This window comes from Eucalyptus grandis, chromosome 9 (assembly GCF_016545825.1).
Source record: "Eucalyptus grandis isolate ANBG69807.140 chromosome 9, ASM1654582v1, whole genome shotgun sequence".
NCBI classification, from domain to species: Eukaryota; Viridiplantae; Streptophyta; class Magnoliopsida; order Myrtales; family Myrtaceae; genus Eucalyptus; species Eucalyptus grandis.
In genome coordinates, this window is record NC_052620.1 from 37,725,348 (window position 1) to 37,739,976 (window position 14,629).

The 14,629-nt window shown below is 38.3% G+C and overlaps 1 protein-coding gene across 1 annotated transcript; it reads left to right on the plus strand.

Annotated features, from left to right (window-relative positions):
* The first annotated feature begins 10,414 nt into the window (after window positions 1-10,414).
* On the plus strand, window positions 10,415-13,548 carry LOC104419684 (protein SHI RELATED SEQUENCE 1). The gene is made up of 2 exons (XM_010031421.3): window positions 10,415-11,700; window positions 12,300-13,548. The coding sequence occupies exons 1-2, from the start codon at window positions 11,058-11,060 to the stop codon at window positions 12,716-12,718; spliced, it is 1,062 nt and encodes a 353-aa protein (XP_010029723.2). The 5' UTR covers window positions 10,415-11,057; the 3' UTR covers window positions 12,719-13,548.
* The last annotated feature ends 1,081 nt before the right edge of the window (window positions 13,549-14,629 follow it).

A 14,629-nucleotide genomic window follows, 5' to 3' on the forward strand; every position in this document is an offset into this window, starting at 1 on the left:
GCTGGAGAAGTGACTAATTCTAGTGATTCATATACCAATGGTAATAAAATCACAAAGATTGGAATATATTCTCATAACCGATGTTATGTGAGGAGTATACAACTACATGTCATACTTTTTGCACAAGAGTAATTATGTGATAGTGCATATAACTTTCTGAATGTGCACTTGTGCATTTTCAAGTTACATAGTACTCACACGGTACTAATTATATACATTATTTATTTTTTAGTCACATTTTCTGTAAATAGTAACTCTATTACTATTGAGATTCTTACTTTTTGTTTGGTATAGAGATAGCAGATGTTCATATGGCTCATATTGCCGATAAGCTGATAGATCTTACAATTGAAAGTACTGAAGCTCAGAAAGCACAATTCGCTGCTTGGGAAAAAAGTAATCGAATTTACTTGCTGTCCATGAAGCATTCCATTTAGGAACACTTGAAAAGTGGTTTGCTTGCAGACTACACTGCTAGATAGATGGTAGAGGTTTTGGTGGTTAAAAATCGTGTTTCATCTAATGCTGAGATATGGACACACTTGTAAACACTCTTTAATATGAAGTATGATGGTTCTTGTGGAGTTAGGGATTATGTTTTGAGAATAGTAGATTTGCAAACAAAACTTCAGGCTCTTAATGTTATTATTCCTATTACTTGCATTGTGTATCGAGTTTTAAATACTTTTTCTCCTAATTTTTGGGATGATCAAGATCAATTATAGTTCTCAAAATGAGATCTGGTTAATTAATGACATGATTGTAAAGATGGTGGCAAAGGAAAAGAAACTAAAGAAAGATAAGTGGCACATTACTTTTTATGCTTCTAGTTCCGGTAGTGATAAGGATAAAGGTTCAAAAATTATACTCATAAGAGAAATTTTGAAGTTGCTGGTTCTTCAAACAGTCTGGGTCTTAAGAAAGCATCATTCAAGAATGATGATATTCTTTGCTACTTTCGTAGGGAGAAATGACACGTATAGAAATGCTGGAATAAATATAAAGTTTGGTTGTCCAAAAGCACCAAAAGTTAGCCTAAAGGTAATAATTCTTTGACATTTGTTTGTGAATCTAACCTATCTGAAGCCCCGTCCAGTTCTTGTTGGCTAGATAGCAGTACAATTAATCATGTTGCGTTTACCATATAGTGGTTCATAAACTGAAGGACGCCAAATCAAAATAAATCAAAGCTCACTATGGGAAACAATATTAAAGTTGATATTGAGTTCGTGAAAGATGTTATTTTGATTCTAGATTCTAGTTTTAGGATAATGTTAAGAAATACTTTTTATGTACTTTCCTTTAGACGGAACTTAGTTTCTGTTTCATATTTTTTTGAAATAAAGAGCAATAATATTTCCATGTTTTTTAATTCAAATGAGGTTAGGTGTTGCAATTTGTCCAATGAATTGTACCGATTGTGTTTATTTCCCAATGATATGTACATTGCTTATTCAACTGAAAATGTTGATTCTAAAAGACTTCTACCTAAGGAACAGTCTTATGCTGATAAATGTTGACATCTTGCTTATTCTTAAAAGTAATCTAGAGACTTGCATAAACTGTTATAGAGGTAAGATGACTAAGATAAAGAAGAAAACCGCAGTTTGAAGTTCTGATATATTGGAAGTCATCCACACTGATATTATTGGACCATATACGGCAAATTGTGTAGAAATTATAACTTTATCATATTTATTGATGATTATTCCCGATATAGATACCTATGCTTGATTAAAAAAAAGTTTGAGTCTCTTGACAAATTCAAGATTTTTCGTACTGAAGTAGACAAACAGTTGAGAAAAGTCATTAAGATTGTCATATTTGACCATGCAAGTGTGTATTTTAAGAGGCATGCTGATGTTGGACAATTTAAAGAGCCGTTTGCTAAATACTTAGAAGATTTCAGGATAGTAGCTCAATTTACTATACTTGGAAGTCATGAACAAAATAATATGGCTAAAAGGCGCAATCGCACTCTTATGGATATGATGAGGAGTATGATTAGTAGAACAAATTTGCCTAGTTTTATGTGGGGTGAAGTTTTGAAAACGGCACTTTACATTCTAAATCATGTTCCTACCAAAGTGATTCCATCAACTCCTTTTGAGATGTGGATTTGACGTAAATCTAGTTTGAATCATCTTAAAGTTTGGAGGTGTACTGCAGAAGTGAAGTTATATAATCTAATATTAAATAAGTTGGATTTCAAAACTGTTACTTCATATCTTACCTAGATCATTCAAAGGGGTATTGATGTTATAACCTCAATGGAGGTGCAAGAATTGTGGAATTACATACATTAATATTTTTGGAGTTTGATATAGCTGAAAAATGAAGCTTTTCACAAACTATTGAAGATGACAATATGGTGAGGATTACTGGATCCCTATCTCTCCTGTGCAAACGACTGTGGAAGAGCCTTCTACACCACAAATTGAGCTTATTATGGCCCAAGATCTTGTTGTTAAGGTAGTTTCTAATGAAGTTCTTCAAGCCCCTCAAGTTCAGAATGAGGTTGTAGTAACTCCACTCAAGAGGTCAACTAAGAAAAGATGTTTAGCTATTCCATTAGACTATGCAATCTACCTGGGAGAGCATGATTATGATATAGGCTACGTTGTTAATCCAGTGACTTATACATATGTCGTTTCTTGTCCTCAATCATATTTGTGATTAGATGCAATAAAAGACGAGATGCAATCCATGAAATACAATAGTGTTTGGGAGCTTATTGAATTGCCTAAAAGTTACAAGCCTATCGATTGCAAATGGATATATAAGACTAAAAGATATTCCAAAAGAAAGATTGAGATGTTTAAAGCCAGACTGGTAGCTAAGTCCAATCTCTTCAAAAGATTCTTTTAGAGTGATTTTGGCATTGATAACTCATTTTGACATGGGGTTACACCATATGGATTTTAAAATTGTTTTTCTAAATATAGACCTTAATGAGGAGGTCTATATGATGTAACCTGAAGGTTTTGTTGCAAACAATTCGGGTAAGCTTGTATATAGATTAAAAAAGTCTATTTGTGGCCTCAAGCAAGCTTCTAGACAATAGTACTTAAAGTTTCATAGTGTTGTCACTTTATTCGAATTATTGAAAATAAAGTAGATTAATGTATATACTATAAAGTCAATGAATGAAATATATTTTTCTTATACTTTATGTCGATGATATTTTACTTGCAAGTAGTGACGTTGGATTATTGTATAAGATAAAGTGGATGTTATCAAAAAATTTGAACATGAAAGACCTTGGTAATGTGTCTTTTGTTCTTGGCATTGAGGTCCATAAAGATCGTTCTCACCATTTATTGGGTTTGTCTCAGATGATATATGTTGATCATATTTTAGAAAGATTCAATATGTAGCATTGCAAGCTAGAAAATGCTCATGTTATTAAGGGTGATAAATTGAGTATTTTACAATACCCTAGTTCAAATTTTGAGAAAGCTCAAATGAATGATGTACTTTAAACTAGTGTACTTCAAAGTATCATATATGCTTAAGTTTGTACTAGACCAGTGTGACAGCACTTCTAGGCAAATATCAGTCAAATCTAGAACACAATCACTGAATTGTTGCCAATAAGATTTTAAGATACTTAAAGATGTTAAGAAACTATGCCGATTTATAAACATGTTCCAAACTTGCAGTTAATAGGGTATTTGAATGCAAACTTTGCTGGCTATTAGGATGATATAAAGTCAACAACATAATACATATTTATGTTAGCAGGGGTACAGTATTATGGAAGACCGAGAAAGAAAAATTTATATTATCTTCTACTATGCAAGCAGAGTTTATAGCATGCATTTCAAGTTATTTGGCTCCGAAACCTCATTAGAAAGTTAACCCTTTTTTATTTTGTGAACAAGTCCATATAGTTATATTGTGACAATAACTCTGTAGTGTTATTTATTAACAACACAAATGTCTCAAGGGGTCTAAGTGGTGACGTTGCAATAGATCATGTTCCTACAAATAATATAGTTGCAGATCCACTAGTTAAAGGCCTATGCCCTTGTGTGTTTGAGTAACATGTCATTAGCATGGACTTAGAAGCATCTTGGGATATTGTTATTTAGTATGAGCTGTTTTTATTTTTTTATTATAATAAAGTTTATATTTGTGTTTGTTACTTTCGGTAATGTTTTGATTTATATCAACTTTTGCATTCAATAAAAATATTTATGAATATATTGATATTATGTTATACATACTAATAAAAGTCTCAAGGTATTATATAAATATTGCGTGAAGGCTAAGGGCATCCGGTAATTAGCCTTGAGCATATGTCTTATTACACATAAATAAATATTAACCATAAGGATAAGGCACATGTGATTTCACAAGAACTCGAAAATATTCTCTGGTGGCACAGATTTTTGTGACAATAAAAGAATGGTGACTAATAGAGAAAATCTTTCTATGAGAAGTGTTATTCATTTGTCACACTATCATATTAGATCCATATCAATACAATTGAAAACACTCATGACCATAGAAGGTTCTGTGTGTATACATGCAGTTACCATCATGATTCGGTGTTTGAAATTTTATGGGATATGATTAAATATTAAGAATTATCTCTAGATCAAAGTATGAACATACAGTACAATTTTAATTAATATAGCCCAAGTGAGAGAATGTAAGAGTTTTACTAATGTAAGCTACATTAATTGATATTATAATTTACCGTTTTATGGGGTTGGTTTAAGATGAGATAAAGCTAGTTATTGTATGCCGAGTTGAGTCTAGCCCATAATGAGAGGGCCTAGCTAGAAACTCTATAAATAGTCTTCAAATCTCTCCTCTAACTCTAATTCTCATAATTATTTTCGCAAATGAGTGTTTACCTAGCACTAAAGGGTGAGGGGACCGTCTAATTGAGCTAATGATACAGAGGGCAATAGAGAAAAAGAACTTGTACGTGGATCGTCACTTTTCCGCTTCTAAATCACAAAACATGTGCGTTAATCTTTCTACTCGACTATATGTGTTCTTGTTCTAATTATGGAGATCATGGGATTACATTTTTCTGCGTCTTATAGGAACCATTACTATTGCTAGAGAAATTAGCTTAAAGAAATACAACATGTTAAAATGATTCTTAATATCATTATTGCAAGAAATACTTTCTCTTAACACTCTTATGAAGGGGATCAAAAAAAATATTAATCTTGTAATTTTTATTATCAACATAATCAAATTTCAAATGAATCCAATAATAGTCATGGTCGAAATAATGGAGAAAATCCTCAAGGAACCAACAATTTTATTTCCAATTGGTCAACAAATTATTTGTTTAGTGAAATGTTAATAGACAGAAGCATCTTTCAATTTGGACGTGTTCACCAATAAAGCGATGCTCTAATTAGTTTAATTTCAATATGTGAAATAAAGAAATAACAAGGTATATTCTAACATTTTTATGCGTTGGTGTTTTTTTAGGGCAACATTTTGGTTTTTGTTTATATAGGACAAAAAACCTGCTAATGTCTATATGGCATGGCTAAATAAACAGGAACAAGATTAGTAGGAATAGGTGGTCTATCCGGAATTATTGAACTCGGGAGAAATCTAAGTCTAAATAGAGAGAGAGAGAGAAAAATCAGTAGGAATTTTGTAATTTCATGCAAAATCTAAGTGCCCCCACGTATGATTGGACAGAAAATATGTAGTTAAATGTCTAGCCTCTGTAACAAACATTTATTTCTTTTACCTTATGGGATTATGGGTTGGTCCAATTAGTGGAGCAACAAAGTGCTGCTCAGCAAATAAGTGGCTATTGTTTTTGTTGTTACCAAACAATGCTTGAAATCCTCATCCATCATAATCGGACTAAGAAGGACCGAGTAAGACGTGGTGAAGACAAATTTGAAGTGACTAGGAGAATCACTTAGAAGGGGATGAACAGGAAATTTTAAAGAATTTGACAAATAAATGCGAAATTAAAAGAGTGAAGTGGATATGAATGTAACTGTGAGAAATAGAGTATAGATATGAACAGATTCTTATGATATCTAAAAGTGCAGTTATGAATGTGATCAAGTTCTAGTAATATTTAAGGTATCAAGTGCAGTTGTTTCTATCAAGCAATAAATAAATATAGAGAGATAGAAGACTTTGTATACAAGGCTTTATAGTGGTTCGGCTCAATATAAGCCCACATTCACTTTCCCATGCTAATAGTTTACTGCCTGGATTTCACTAGTAAATCAATGATAAAAATTATAGTAGTAATGTGCTACTTATTCTCAAGCACTTTTTCTCGAAATTGGTACTGCTTATACACAAGCTGGTAAAACTCACTATCTCACACCAAAGCACAAACTAATACTCTGCCAACGCTTCTCATGTGATTACACTTGTAAGCTCACTAAAGACAATGAAAAATGCGAAGCTCTCTCAAATTTTGGAATTGTTAACTCTTGATCTATCTCTTGATTCAGCACCTTGGCCTTCTTCTTCTTCTTCTTCTTTTTCAGTAAAGTGCACATTGGTCTTCTTTTATACTCCTTAGTATCCAAAATTGCCCATTGGACAATCTTTACAAGAATCACTCTTCAAACTAGCTATTGCACAATTTTTTAGAAGATTAGGATAGCCGTTGAGATAGAACAATTAGAGATCCAATCAATTTGGTCGTCCATATAATCAAATCTTGGTTTCCATAAATGGAGTTCTTCAACTAAGGCAAGAATTTTGTCTTTAAGATGATTGCCATCAATTAAGATATCTTGTGTGATTAAACATATCGCAAAGATAATTTTAGCACAGAAGGTCAATCAATATCTTCTAAAGATAGAATCCATACCCGATCACAAGCTATCAATGGATGAGATGAAATATTGCAAAATAAAAGTCTTGAAGTTCGTGACAATATCATAGAAGTGATATATCTAATGATAGATAGGAAAAATGTATGCATGACAGCATGCACTATATGCAAAATTTTATTTTATTTCAAGCTAATGATAGATAGGAAAAATGTAGTCCGTATTTTATTTATCGAGCATTTCCTTGGCTAGGTCTCGATCTCTATAGATCTCGAGTCCCTTTCCTACATTTTCTTCTTCTGTTTTTTTTTTTTTTTTTTTAATTTGTTTGAAGACCAGAAAGTTGCCGAGGTAGCTAGCTAGAGTCAGCTGCGACCAACACAGGGCTCGAAAATGAGAGAGAGAGAAAAATACAATAACTGGGAATCTCTCTCTCTCTCTCTCTCTCTATATATATAAAGAAAGCCAAGAAAATTCTGTAACTCGTTTAACCGATTCTGAAAGCATCAAACTTTGGACCCGCTTAATTAAGGTTGATTTGAGCCGAGAAGTTCAAACATACACGGTATAAAAGTATCATTTCAGAATATTAATTATTTTAATTCCTGTATCTTTACGATGTCTCAATAGCCTCAACTGGTAATATTATATATAGAATATTTCTTTTTCATATTTGTGATTGGATATATTGAGAATGTGTCTCAATTTTGAGTCCGTAAAAGGGATCAATCTAAGTAGGTTTCATAATATGAGTAGATTTCTTATAAGGAGATTTAGGGTATTCTCTCCAACTAGGACCAGCAAATAGAATTCTACTCGGGCACAGCACACAAGAGCAAACAAGAGAAGTATTATTCTCTGAGAGTTTTTGGAATGAGTTATGTATGGAAAATATCAGATAACACTAGAGGTTCACTCTAAAGCATCCACGTCCTCTTGTATTACAGCGTGCATTAGCAATCACATATAAGAAATGATTCAAAGTTGCACCTACACGAAGGATCATTGCATTTCATTGGGCTTCCTCCACATGGGAGTAAACCCAGCCCAACTATATCACCATATTATTTTACCAATGGGGAATTCGTTTAGTACACGTCATGGCACTTGATCACTCCAAACGAATATATCATGTCAAATCAAACTTCAAAGAATCAAAGTTTATCAATATTGTGGAATTTTTTGGCTTTGTCTCATAAGTCTTTAAATGATGCGGTTGTTGCACTTGTATGGTCTTATTCGATAAGAGTGGTAGAGTCCGAATACTTTGTTGTGGAGACATCACCTCGAGGACATTTATAATTGAACCCACCAATTCAAACATATCTTATGGAACTTACCTCCATTTAGAAGCTCAAATGGTCGAGTTATTAACCGATCTAAAAATGAAGCGCTTGTATTGGGCTTAGGGCTCGAGAAGTTGCACGTCATTATATGCGCATTTTGGACAACCTAAATGTACTCTTTCCCTCTTTTAAGCTTCCTTCATGAGGCAGAAACCCACTATCGCAGCACACATACATCTCCTCTGTCGTTTCCTCACCATCGCCTCCACTCCACCGGTCTCCATTTGAGCCACACCATACAACCGCCCGTGTTGCCCGCAACTTCTTCTTCTCTCTCTCTCTCTCTCTCTCTCTCAATGAAGACGGAGGGAGCTTGTGTAGCCTAACCTTATTTAGGATTTGTCGAATTAACTTAGGTCTAAGGCATCGATGTCACTAAGAGAGCGACAGAGATGCACAGAGTAACAGGGATGATTCAATGATTGCGGGGTTAGAGTGGTAATGGAGGCGCGATGCGGGTGTGGTAGTGGCAAAAGGAGGAAGAGAGAGAGAAGGGTTGGGTAAGGTTCTAGGGTAAATCCCTAAAACAGCAAGGACATTTTGATTAATTTCACATTATATGCAACATGATGTTATCCCTCTCTAAACTACTCCACGCCTCACTAATTGTGAAGGTACTTATATAACACTACTGGTGATGCATGAAATCCCACATCGGATGGTTGATATGGGAAACAGGGTGGCCAATGAATCTATTCTGGTTGGCTAATGTCTCAAAAAGTTGGTCAAACTACTTATAAATTAACTCAAACCTTAAAGGTTCTTTTATGTTAAGTTCCCCGAGGGGGGGACTCGTTTCGAATGCGGGCCTCATTCCGCCGATACTCTCACAGGTGCACTCGAACAGTGTCACGAAAATGGTATCCTCAGATTTTCTAATTGAGATGTTGGATTTTCTAAACCCCGAGAGAAAACAAAAGGAGAGGAAAGACAACAAAAGGTGGAGAGAAGGTGGCGCTATGTTCCCCTCTCCGACCCTATTACATAGCCTCATCAATTAATTATGCATCAAAAGCAGAAACCCTACTAATTTTTTATTTTATTTTAAAAACCATACACACACAAAGCATAAATACGAAGGAAAAAGATGGTGTCATTTTCACTGAGAAACGAAAGAGAATTCCAGAAAAACCTAGGAGCATCCCTTCCTCTACATCTTCATCGGCAAACGTTAAGAAACTGATGCTATTGAAATAAACCAATGACGTAAACCCTTTGTCTTTGATTTGCAAGCATATGGTGAGCCGAAGCAGCTGATGTCATTAGAGAAAATAGCTTCTCGTGAACTCCTGACACTTGATTTTTCTTGTATTAGTATTGTCGAAGGATGTTTAAAACTTCATGTATAGTAAAGTGTTTTAAGTATCCAACATCATGAACTCAAGTGGAGCAACTTCTTAAAAGTATTGGATACTCCTCTTAAAACACATTCATCAGCAAAATGTCGAAGGTTATCATTCTAATAGAAATTGATTGGACTGCCCTCCTTTCCCTCTTCCTTCTAGGTGAATAATGGGTAACTACTAGTGTAGTTAGTCAGAGTGCTATATAGTTTTATATTTTGCTAGATTGCTCTTCTTATATGATATTTGAACAACACCTTGAAAAAAACAGAACCCATCTTTTCACCGTGAGAAAGTTATCATCGACAAAATATTGCACCGTATATTTGTCCACATCCAAAGAGGTAAAATTGGCGGCAAACAATCTCTAATAGGAGAAACTTATAAAGAAAATACATTAATACCTATGACTGCACATATCCTTTTGGCTAGTCATAAATGCCAAAATAAGATGAATAAATTAGATTCATTTCACAAAAGGGGCATGTTTATGAATGTTCAAGATTACTTGTTAATCGTATTTGATAAGAAATTGTCCTATATCCAAAATATTGTTAATCGTATGCACTCCGAAAAAGAATAAGTGCTTTGAAAAATTATAAATTATCTCATTGATCATATCATTGTAGTTCTTAGGGACATTTCTACTCACAAATTGTTGACAATACTATTGGTTGTAACAAATCATTCTGGCAAAGGAGTTGATAAGACAACCAGTGCCGGAGGATTTGTCTTCTTTTTTTTTTTTGGTAAAATGATTTGTCTTCTTTTTTCGTATAGGGGTCACCAAGAAAAGTAGCGGGCTTTCCGGTGCGCAGAAGCGAAAAAGCTGGTTCGTCGACACGTGGCGCTAAACCGTCCGTTGGATTGGAATGAGGGCGTCCTCTGAAATCTTCCTAGGAGACTAGAAACATGAAATCCATGGTCGCTGAGAGTGAGAGAGAGAGAGAGAGAGAGATTGATTGATCTTGGCTCTTGCAAGCCTCGAACTTGCTCAGTCTCTCACTCTCACCCAAAAAGCTTAGTCACCTGCAACAAAACCAGAAGACCCAGAGCAGAGAGAGAGAGAGGGCGTGGGCGTGGGCGTGGGCGTGTGTTCGATGGATATGTACAGACTTAAATGGAGGTAGCAGGAGATTGCAGATACTGAGAGAGAGAGAGAGAGAGAGAGAGAGAGAGATAGAGAGGGAGGGAGGGACGAACCATGGCGGCGTCGCAGAGCGAGAGAGAGCTGTAAATTCCATGGCCCTTTAATGCAAAGATGAGAGAGAGAGAGAGAGAGAGAGCAGAAAGGAAGGAAGAAATGTGAGATGAATTGAAGGCTCTGCCGCAGAATTGTCGGACGTGTGTCTCACAGAAAAACCCATCAGCAATTACACACACCCAACTCCCACTTACCATTATAATCCATTAAAGATCACTCGCACACAGCACTCATGTCTACTCTGTTTGAATTCTCCATCTTCTAGGGTTTTCAACTGCTAGAATAGGAAGAAGAAGGAAGATAGGAGGATCGTGTGCTCTTGATATGCTCTGAATTCCCAGTGGGAATCGAGATTTGGCCCGTCGACCGACGCGAAATGGCTCGGTTCATTCCATTAGGAGCCGCTAGATCAGCAGGAGGAGCAGGAGATCAGCAGATCAACCACCCACAAGCCACGGCCGCCGCCGAAATTCCTTGGTTCTGGTACTCCAGAAGCAACGCGGACGACTCTTCGGCTTTCAAGGGTTTGGAGCTATGGCATCAAAACCAACCGCAACCCCAACAACAGCTGCACTTCTTCTCGCAGCAGCAGCAGGATCTCTACACGTCGGCCGCTGGCCTCGGGGTGGGGCCCGGCGGCGGCGAGGCCTCGTGCAACGTGTTCTCAGACGAGAGCTCGAGATCTGGAGGAGGCTTCACGACGTTGACCTTGGCGGCGGCGGCGGCGACGACGGGCGGGGGGATGAGAGCGGGGATCAGCTGCCAGGACTGCGGCAACCAGGCCAAGAAGGACTGCCCGCACCTGCGGTGCCGGACGTGCTGCAAGAGCCGCGGGTTTCAGTGCGCGAACCACGTGAAGAGCACGTGGGTCCCCGCGGCGAGGCGGCGGGAGCGGGAGCGGCAGCAGCAGCTCGCCGCCCCGAAGGAGCACCACCACCATCACCAGGAGCAGGGGCTACAGCTTGGAGGCGAGGCCCCGAAGCGGCCGAGGGAGAAGCATGGGAGGCCTAACACATCAGGTATATGTTTATATGTATACGCGTGTGGGTTTGTGCGTGTTTGCTAGTTCTTGTATGGTTCTGGGCAAGAGAATTAGTCAAAACTGTTTCTGTTTCGGCTTACAGGATTGCTCTCTGCAGAAAGAGAGAGATATAGAGAGCCAGAGATTTGGTGGGCAAGAGATTTAGTACCCAACGATCTAGGCTCGTATCTTTTGCGTGTGCGGTGATCGACCTCCATGAGAAATCTGAAAAACCCATTATTCTCTTTTCTTGGTTTTTTTCCTTGTTTTTTGCCTATCTGTTTTCCTTTTTCAGCATGCTGTTACTTAGTATTCCTGACGATTGGTTTGAAAAAGGGAAATCTCTCTCTCTCTCTCTCTCTCTCTCTCTGTGTCTGTTGATTTATTTGTTTGTCCCTAGTCTATGCGTGTATTCTTGATCGTGCTATCTTTTTATCTAAGGCAAAACATTTTCTAGGTAATTTTCATTGCAGAAGTAGGAAGTTGTGGTTCCTTTGTCAAAACAAAGGATATGTACGATAAAGATATGTAATTGTAGATTGTGTCATATGTGTGGCCTGACCGCACCATTGATCTTTCCTTTGTCCCTGTCTCTAGGGTTGGAGTTAGTCGGCAACCTCCCAGCCGACGTGAGCTCTCCGGCGGTGTTCCAGTGCGTGAAAGTGAGCTCCGTTGATGACAACCCCCATGAGCAGTTCGCTTATCAGACGGCCGTGAACATCGGAGGTCATGTCTTCAGAGGGATTCTCTACGATCATGGGCCCGATCACCCCACCTACACCAATGTGGCTACTGGAGACGACTCCCCTGGTGGCAGCGGTGGCGGTAATGAACTAGTTCAGCCTCTTGACCTCATAGCTGCTGCAGCCACTGCGGCCGCATCCCCCGTCGCCAACACCGCGAGTGTGCATGTGTCATCCACGGCGGCGCCGTTCTTCGACCCGTCTTCTTTGTACCCACCTCCGCTCAGCGCATACATGGCTGGTACGCAATTCTTCCCACACCCAAGATCTTGACTCACTCGTCACATTTGTTGCATATCAACTCTTGGTGCGGCTGGGATATCCAAAACTAGTGTGAGAAAGTAGAAGTTGCCCTCTCTTCACCTCGTCGCGCAGAGCTGAACTCCCTGGAATAACCTTTCTATCTTCAAGCCTGTCTTTGGGAACAAGAAGATGATTCTCGCGTCCCTTGTGATCGGACGGTAACTCTCTTCCAAAGAGAGTCCGTAGGGAGCGTTGCTTTTCAAATGGCTTCATCCGGTAACTAGGTGTATTAACATTTTTCCTCTGAGCAAAGCAATTTTTTCTCCTGGGAACCCTCTCGCACGCAACGAGATCGCAAATTCATGACTTCGAAAGCTACAAACAGGCAAAACAGATGAGTTTTCTCTAAGCAAATTTTGGCAGTGCGCCGGCGCCAGGGGCAGCGTGCTTTAGATCAAAGCGGCAAGGCGTTGCACGCTAAAAGACGAGCGCAAGCACTGTTGGCAGTCGCGCTAAGCGGGATGTACGCCCTAGCTGTGCACGGGGCAGTGCGCAAGAGCTTAGGGGCAAAGCACTAAGCGCCAAGCGCCAAGCGCCAAGCGCCAAGCCTTAAAGCTCTAAGCCTCAGGGTTTCTCTACCAAATCTTATTGGATGAAAAAATCTACACTGATCATTGTCACAAGGATATTTTTGCAAAGCATAATCCTTCTCTATGCACGACAGTTAATTTTGCATGTCTTAAAGATTTGTCACGCAGGAGGCGAAATGTAGATTCATAAATTTGTCATTCATGGTTATTAAAAGTAACCATATTATCTTCTAATATCATTCCCTAATAAATACCCTCGTTAGGTATTTATTGCAGGCTTACTTTATGCAAACATTGTTTAGTGCAAGAATGAACTTAGGATAGGTGGCAAGATCCTAATTTAACTTGTGCAATGTTTTAGAAAGTTTTGACTTAGTGGGTTCAGAATGAAACTCGTTACAGATGATTCCGCCTATCTCATTACCCATTTTAATGAGCTTGGTATCGGCCTATGTCCTCTTGACACATGACAACCCATGATTGGCCCATGTCCCTTTGGCATGGGGCAACTTATCTATACTAGATTCCCTACATTAGGATTGTCGCATATCATGATCTTTCTAGCAAATTATCTTGGTTCCCTCACTATAAGTACCCTATTGATCAATTTATTTGGTGACGTTTTTGGCCGTTGGCTCTTCGGTTCTTCGGAAAATTTGGGCTTCGACATTTGTATTAACCTGGGTTCTCCAAACTTCGGGAGATTTCGATAGTGAAACACTAGAAAGCTCTCCACAATCAATGATTTGAAACTCTTTCCTGCCACATGACATCTGGATCCACTAGAATTGATCGCTCCTCCTCTCATGCCCTCTCTACTTCACCTCGTTTACATTGTCACTGCTGCGAGACGCTAACCCTTCCTCAAGGCTCGAGGACCTCGGAGCAAACCTCCTCGACACGATCTAACAACAGAACACAACTCCTTAAACCATTGTGGATAGCAAAATTTGTTTTCTTTTCCCCACTGTATGTGTGTATGTAAATCTGACAACTATACACTAAGTCGTGATGTGGTTTTGATTCTTCTTTCTTTGTATATTTTGCTTCATCTAACTTAAGCCCATATGAAGTTTCGAACACGCTAGATGATGGTCAATTTTGATTTTCTCGGACTTGAACCATCCGGTGTAGGCCACCGATGCAAATTGCCAAGGAAGTACGATATGTGGACAACTACTTAACTCCTGCTCTCTACGTGACGATTTTCATAGATTCACCAATTACTTGCGCATGTGAAATGTTTGTACTATAGCCCACAAAGTTCTGCATTTAGGAAGTGCTGCTTCTGATGACTGGTTCAATGAAATCCCCTGGATTGGGTTGCCATCAAATTTTCACTCAAGGCCCA

Bases quoted from the DNA above. Each gene is read 5' to 3' on its own strand.
- LOC104419684 (XM_010031421.3), top strand. From the start codon at position 11,058: ATGGCTCGGTTCATTCCATTAGGAGCCGCTAGATCAGCAGGAGGAGCA. The intron at 11,701-12,299 runs GTATATGTTTAT...CCCTGTCTCTAG, and splicing joins TGGGAGGCCTAACACATCAG to GGTTGGAGTTAGTCGGCAAC.